General features: G+C 32.1%; 1 protein-coding gene across 1 annotated transcript in view; it reads right to left on the reverse strand.

Annotated features, from left to right (window-relative positions):
* The window catches only part of LOC106693027 (probable peptidoglycan muropeptide transporter SLC46), a 32,143-nt gene that overhangs the window by 10,056 nt on the left and 14,426 nt on the right, over window positions 1–7,661 (reverse strand). Inside the window, exons 2-3 of the mRNA XM_014439325.2 lie at window positions 2,599–2,896; window positions 137–426 (exon numbers count right to left, since the gene is read on the reverse strand). Of these exons, the coding sequence (XP_014294811.1) occupies window positions 137–426; window positions 2,599–2,896 (588 nt within the window). The remainder of the gene's footprint in view (window positions 1–136; window positions 427–2,598; window positions 2,897–7,661) is intronic.

Here is a 7,661-nt window from a genome sequence, read left to right on the forward strand (position 1 = left end):
TTTTTTATTATTATTTTTTTATTTTTTTTATTTTAGTATGTATGAGATCAAGAAATAAATCTATCAAAAATAAAAATTATAATAATAACTTTCATTTTAAATACATTTCTTATATTAATGTAAAATAAACAGTTACCTCCGGCACAAACGTTGATGATGACACAGCTAATGAGCATAAGCCAAACCACTAAATTATTTGGGCGTGATCTAGTTATCGCTTTCATTTTTTGAAATATTTTTGCTTTTTCGTCTTTTTTCAGCCTGTTTTCCGCTTCTTTCGAGAGTACGACTAGAACGATGGTGAGTACGTGGAGAGCTATAACCGTAATGAAAAACCAGGTGTAGCCGAGTAAGTGGAGGCTGTATCCGGAGAGGCCGCTGGATAGGCAAGTACCCGCGTATGCTGCTACCTGGTAAAACATCATCCTGAAAAAGAGATATATTTTCATTTTAATATTTTTTTTTTTTTAATAGTTTATTTATTGTTATTTACAACTGTGTACAAATATATATGATACAAACATGTGGAGAATGTACTAGTACAAGAAACGGGAAGAAAAAAAGGCAGTTATTGCACCCCAATTTTTGATTACTTTAATGAAAACTATGTATAATTATTATTATTTTATGGGCACAACAGACCATGGGAGGCATAAGTCCTCGCGCGATATATTTACCAATATTAGGAGGTAATATTCCCAGTATTAGGAAATAATTGCGCGTTTCTAGACGTGGTTTTTTCGCAGGGTGGGTTCGTCACTCCCTCGCCTATTTTTTGTGAGTGCCACCCATTGGCTAACGGGCCTCACAAATGCCCATGGGAGGTTGTCAGTGAGTTTTGCATTATTTTGTGCTTGAAAAAAGCCCGGGTGGGACCGGATTTGATCCGACAACCTGTGGATTGATAGACTGGCGCGTTACCACGCTGTTACCGCTGCCCAATTTTTGATTACTTTAATGAAAACTATGTATAATTACTAGTCAAAATTGATGAGTCTGCCAAGTATAGGTAGGAGGAATAAAAAATGGCGGCTGTTCCAAAACCTTAAAAAAAATTTTCATTCGGAGCTCTATATCTTAAAAACTACCAACAACACTAGAAAATCTAAGAGAACATCATTTAAAGAAGAGTAAATTTGCTGAAATATTATCCCTAAAAGCTATTTACGTCCAATAGTTCTTGAGATATAGCTTTTTAAAAAGAAAAATTTCTTAAAAATCTTCTGAAAGATTAGTAGTTGGCTAATTTATATTGAGATATCTATAGAGATATATCTCAGGAACTGTGTGACGTAGAGATGTCTATTAGCACTAAAATTAAAGCCAGTTTAATGAACTATAAATAAGTTTATGACCTTTACCTTCGTAGGTATAGTAGTTTTCATGATATTTGCTAAAATAAATTGATTTCAGAAACCATTGGAGGTACAGATGTTAGTCAGCACTTAAATTAAAGCTAGTTAAATTTACTATAAAACAGTTCATAACCATTATCTTTGTATGGGTAGTAGTTTTTATGATATTTGACAAAATAAACTCACAAAATGTTGATTTCTAGTTTTTCGTATAAAATCTAGCATTTTTGAAAAAATATATCTCTAGATTTATAAGACATACATATGTCTGCCAACACTCAAAATAAAGGAAATTTAACTTACTATAAAGTAGTTTATGACACTTATCTTCGTAAGGGTAGTAGTTTTTATGATATTCGCATATATATATATAAATTTGGTACATGAAAATTTATTTTAGCAAATATCATGAAAACTACTACTCCTGCGAAGATAAACTTCTTAGACTAGTTTATATCCCATTTAATTAGCTTTAATTTGAGTGCTAATAGACATCTGTATGTCACATAGTTCCTGAGATATAGATTTCTCAAAATAAATTCACTAACTACTGATCTTTCAATACATTTTGTATAACATTTTTATGAAATTTTGCTTTTTAAAAAACTATATCTCGAGAACTATAAGACGTAAACAGCTCTATTAGGGCTAATATTTTAGAAAATTTACTCTTCTTTAAATGAAGTTCTCTTGTGTTGTTGGTAATTTTAAGATATAGAGCTCCGAATGAAAAAATTATTTTTTTTATCGTTTTGAAACAGCCGCCATTTTTTATTCCCTCTTCTTATACTTGGCAGACTCATCAATTTTGACTAGTAATTATACCTGGTTTTTATTAAAGTAATAAAAAATTGGGGTGAAATAACTCCATTTTTTCTCCTCTTGGGCTCTTGTACTATTCGTTCATATAAGCCTCATTGTTTATAAACTTATAGTTTTGTTCTTTCTCGTTACTAAATGCCAAAGTAATAACTGAACGAGCTTTCTGTTTATTACATTTAATTTTATCATTTCTATATGTTATTTTGGCACCAGCCTAAAGATGTAATCTGGTCGGACCACATTGGATACACTTTTCTTAGCAATTAAGAGACATTACATAAGATTTTTACTGTTCGATATTCTGTTTGCAAAAAAGCGTCAGTCAGATTGGTAATGTAAGGGCCTTCATATTCCAGTCAGTTACGTCAATCTCACATTTGATTGACAACTGTCATTCCGACTGTCAATCTCATAAGCTTACCTACTTGTCCTCTGGTTATCGCTAGATTGATCGGTAACAGCACACGTAGCCGCTACATAAAAAAGTTTGCTGCCCCCAGATACGCCATAGAGGACGGCTTCGGCGATGGTTACCGTCCAAATGGATATCGACCACTTCCAGGCAGCCAACAGTTGGACGAACACTCCTACGATCTCGCCGGCGAGCGCGCAGTAGAATAAGGGCTTGTTGAGTCCCGTCGCATCCCTCCATGATCCTGCCAGCAACAGGAGGAACACCGGGATCGCCTCTCGGATCACGCCTCTCGTTGTTACTAAATCTGTAAGGAATAAAATAATTAATCTCTGATATTAAAAAACAAAACAAATGCTGATTGAATTGAATTGCTGAGTATTAAAAGAGTAGTTCTCTACTAGTCTTAATTTTCGGACAGTTAAAAAAAATGTTGTTAATTGTTAAGAGGCCTCGACTGACTTTTTTAACTTATGACGCTGTAGGTCATTGCTGCCGATTCAAACATCTTCGGCGTACTATACCCGAAATATTACCCGCTCTTGAAGAATCGTTATAACTGTAACTATAAAATTGTTACAGTCATAAATAATCAGCCCTGGATCCCTAGAACAATTTTGCTTAATCCTCCAAAGTAAATCTGATCTAAGTTAAATTGGAGTGATACAGGCGTGTAGAGAAACTACCCATTGGTAGCACTCTAATGACATTCTACTTTAGCTGGTCTCGTGGCCATCTTCTTTTCAGGCGCCTCGGAGGATGGCCAGGAATGGAAGAGGATGCAAGGTTAGAAACTAGGGGGGTTCGAGTGGTTAGAGAGTTTATAATGGAAGGAGTGATATCTGGTTCGGGCTAGACCGGTTACATAGGGAACATTAAGGTCTTTATGTATGGTTTTATTTGTGACAACGTGGAATTCGAAGGTTTAGTGGAGCCCCAAAGCTCAACTCCATCATATGTCCAGATTGGCCTTATTACAGTCATGTAGATCAGTCTTTTGTAATGTGTTGGAAGTTTAGACCGTTTATCTAGTAAGTGCTGTAATAGTCGAAATCGACGTGCAGTTTCCTGTCTTTTCAGTCTTGTGTGAGGATTCCAGGTTAATCGTTTGTCCAGATGTAGTCCAAGCGGATCTGTTCGACAGGGGTAAGAGTAACAGAAAATATATCCTTCCTAGGCCTCAAAAATAAGTCTATCCTGTCACCCAAAAAGGTGCTTATATTCTGAAATTTAAATACTGGGGAAAACTAATAACTTATTTATTATTTTTTTTTTAATTCAAAACTTTATTTATTGATAAATATTACAATATGCTACAAAGTTGTTGAGCCATAGGTAACAGTGATGATTTATCACATTCATACTATAGTAAAATATATAAATAAAAAAAAGTACATAAAAATAAATAAAATCCCTCTCTAAATATAATAATAACTTATTAGTAATAGAAAAAGTGTGTAATAATAAACTAAAAAAAAAAAAAAACCAGTCGTAGGACTATACAACACTGCACTGCTCACTTACATATGACGTAAAGCTACTTTACCCCAAATCCCCGATCCCTGTCAATTACAACTGAAAAATGCCCGAAAATCGGGTAAAAACAGCAGCACTCCTGATTCCTTTATCAGGAACAGTGTAGTTAAATATACATATTTACAAAATGATATTTTACATTACATAACTGTTTAATTTACACAATTACTTTAGTAGCCAATTCCACTTAGGGGTGCTGTCTCCCTCGTACCATGCCTAAACAGTATTACTGATTGTAATAGATTTACAGGTGCAAATAAAACAAATGTAAAGATAAAAAAAAAGTAATAGACTGATTTCATTTTTATTTAGTGCTTAATATATTAAAAAAAAATAATAAAAATTTTGAATCTTCCATTATAAATAAAAAATAAAATGTTTATTTACGTAAAGAGTAAATAAACACACCTTACAATAAATATAATTAAAGAGTAAGTACAATAATAAATTGCGAACATGTCATTAAATAAATAATAATATATATGGATCGAATCCAAGAAGATGTTGCTGAAAACGACGAAAACCAGCAGAAAAAAAAATTGTCCGTTCTACTTATTAGCATGTATTAGAAAAAATAAAGACGAAAACGCATTTCAGTTGATTCTGAAATGATTAATATCATGAAGTAGCGATTTTGAAATTTTTTGTTGCCGTAACTCCTAAATGTTTTTTTTTTATTATATATTTAATGTAATTTACAACTGTACAAAATAATACAATAGGTAAATATGTTGTATTGTTTCATATACACTTGAAAATCTTGGGAAAGAACCACCTGTTGGTGGTACTTCAAACGTTAATTTAAATTAGTAGGTCCCGTGGCCATCTTCTTTTCAGACGCTTCGGAGGATTAATAATTAATAAGAATTAATGGGTTAGGATGGTTAAGGAGTTTGGAATGAAAAGACGCATATCTGTTTTGGGTCAAATCTGCAACGAATGGGATGTTAAGGTCTTTGTGAATGAGTTTATTTGTAACGTAATAAGGAGCATCAAGGATTTTCCGTAGGATTTTGGATTGTAACGATTGGATGCGGGGAGAATTTGATGGTTTGGTGGAGCCCCAGTGCTCAATTCTATTAGGTCCAAATTGGTCTGATTATCGTAGTGTATACTAATTGTTTGTAGTGAATGGGAAGTTAAGAGCGTTTGTCAAGTAAGTGTAGTAGCAATTGGAATCTACGAGCAGTTTCTTGTCGTTTCAGTCTTGTGTGTGGATTCCAAGTAAGTCTCTTGTCAAGATGGAGTCCTAAGTTTCGAATCTGTTCAACAGGCGTTCCTAAATGGTAAACCCTAAAATGTTATATTGTAGGGAGATAGACCGGGTGACGGTCAATAAAGCTATCAAAATAGTAAAAGAAAACTATTTATTATTAACCAACGTTTGCAGGGCTTCGTCAGGAGTTGGCTGTCGTTCGTTGTGTTACAATGCAACCCGGACGAAGCCTTGAAAAATGGGGCGAAACGTTAGTTAACAATAAATAGTTTGATATCTTTATTGACCTCCACCTGAACTATCTTACTACAATCTACTTCATACGATCAACTATCATCTTCCAATATGCTAAAATGTTATAGTAAAATAAATTGAAGAACATTAGTTTCTGCGCCGAATGAGTGGCATAATTTAGTAATTGGGTGGAGTGGCATGGTCATAAACCAGCTCTAATTGGGCTCAGACGTTCTTGACAGAAATTAATGATCTTCACACCAATGTTGTTTTACTATCTCTTACTTATCTATGGAAAATACAGTAGGGAAAGTATTGCCTACGTACAAAATTTCGAATTTGAGTTTTCGATGGAAATACACGTTTTGGTTCTCTGAGTCCAAATAATCAAATATTGTAAATCGGCATGTGTGTGAACAGCTTAATTTCAAAACCAAATGTCTTACTAAAGTGAAATATCATGGATATTTTAATTAAATTTGTTTATGATTTATTGGTTGAGAGTGTTTTTTATTAATAATATACATGTAGAAAATAATAATTTTAGAAAGCAAGATATTTGAATCCATTTATATTTCAGAAAATATTAATTGTACAGTAAACTTCAAAAAAATCAGATTCCAAAGGACTAAACCACCATTATTCTGAAATTTTAAGTAAAATCAATATGCAGTTAATATTAAATTGTTAGTTATGAGATGAAATGTTCAAATTCTTGAAATATACATGACGTATGTATTTTATATATATCTTTATATATGCACATTTATGTATGTTGGTAAGGGTGTGTGTGATGGGAGGAGGGAGTAATGTGTGGGTGCAAAAATATGTGTATAATATAAATACAATAATTACGATAGGAATTTTATATTCTCCTATTCTCCACATTTCTTCTTCGTTTTAAAACATTATTTTTAATGTAACATAAGCCCTCTTAAAATATTAGTTTTTTAAAATATCTGTTTAACATATCCACTATATATTGATACATTTTATTACCTTTTGGGTTCTCATAATTTTATATTTTAAAACTTGATGTTTTTTACTTTTATTAAATATTTTATCTCCACGATCTTTAGACCGTTAGATTTCTATTTAACGGTTTTTGTTGACTTTCACTCTAGCGACATTTCCTGCAATTTAAACCAGTTTAGCCAGAATTTCAGCAAGTTTTTTTCTCTCGTATCGTACATTTCTTACTTTCTTCATTTCCTATTCTCCATACATTTCTTCCTCTCCTTTGTTCTTTCTTTTTTTTAAATCTTGTTTTTTTTTTTTTATAAGCCACAGTCTTAATTTTACTTAATTTTGTACTCATCGGTATAACTAAATAGGTTTTTAATTTTACTCATCAATATATCTTTCTTATCCACATTATCATTTATTTATTACTCACATTTATAAGTATATAAAAAATATCAATCTACTACTGTCTTATTCCATAGTTATTAATTAACTAGTTTATATTTTCATTTTATTTTATATATTTATTTTCTCTGAATGATGGTTGTTATTTTGTTTGTTTTTATAGCCCTGATGAAGACCTTAAAATCAGGTCGAAACATCGGCACGAATAAACATTCTTTTGTTTATTTATTTTTTTTCTGCTGACAGCACCCCCCCTCCCTCCCGATCATCTCCCCTTATCAACGATCTTTCTTCACTTCATAACAATAATTATGTTTTTGAATAATGTTAAATTATTAACAACAAAAAAAAAGAATGTTATTTAGATTGTAAATAAATTAAGCTCATTAATTAAGTGATTACAGAGTCCGAACCTGTTGAAGGTTAGTTTTATTGTTAGTATTATTGATGTAGTTAATAGTAAAAGAAAAAGGATTTTGAAGGATAGTTTTGTATTGAGATTGTGTGGTTTGTAAGTGAGTAGCTATTTTATAAGATTTAAGTGAAACTATTATGATAATTTAATATATGTTTTGGCTTTTTGAAGATATATAATAAGGGAAATTATCCTGCAAACAAAGGTAATTTAAACGAATTATGACTATTCATATTGAGGTGTAGATAGTTGACCGTAGATTAATGCTTGAAGAAGTTTGTTGGGGGGTGCGGTCAGCAAAGA

This window comes from Halyomorpha halys, unplaced genomic scaffold (assembly GCF_000696795.3).
Source record: "Halyomorpha halys isolate HHAL.00 unplaced genomic scaffold, Hhal_1.1 Scaffold83.1, whole genome shotgun sequence".
Taxonomy (NCBI): domain Eukaryota; kingdom Metazoa; phylum Arthropoda; class Insecta; order Hemiptera; family Pentatomidae; genus Halyomorpha; species Halyomorpha halys.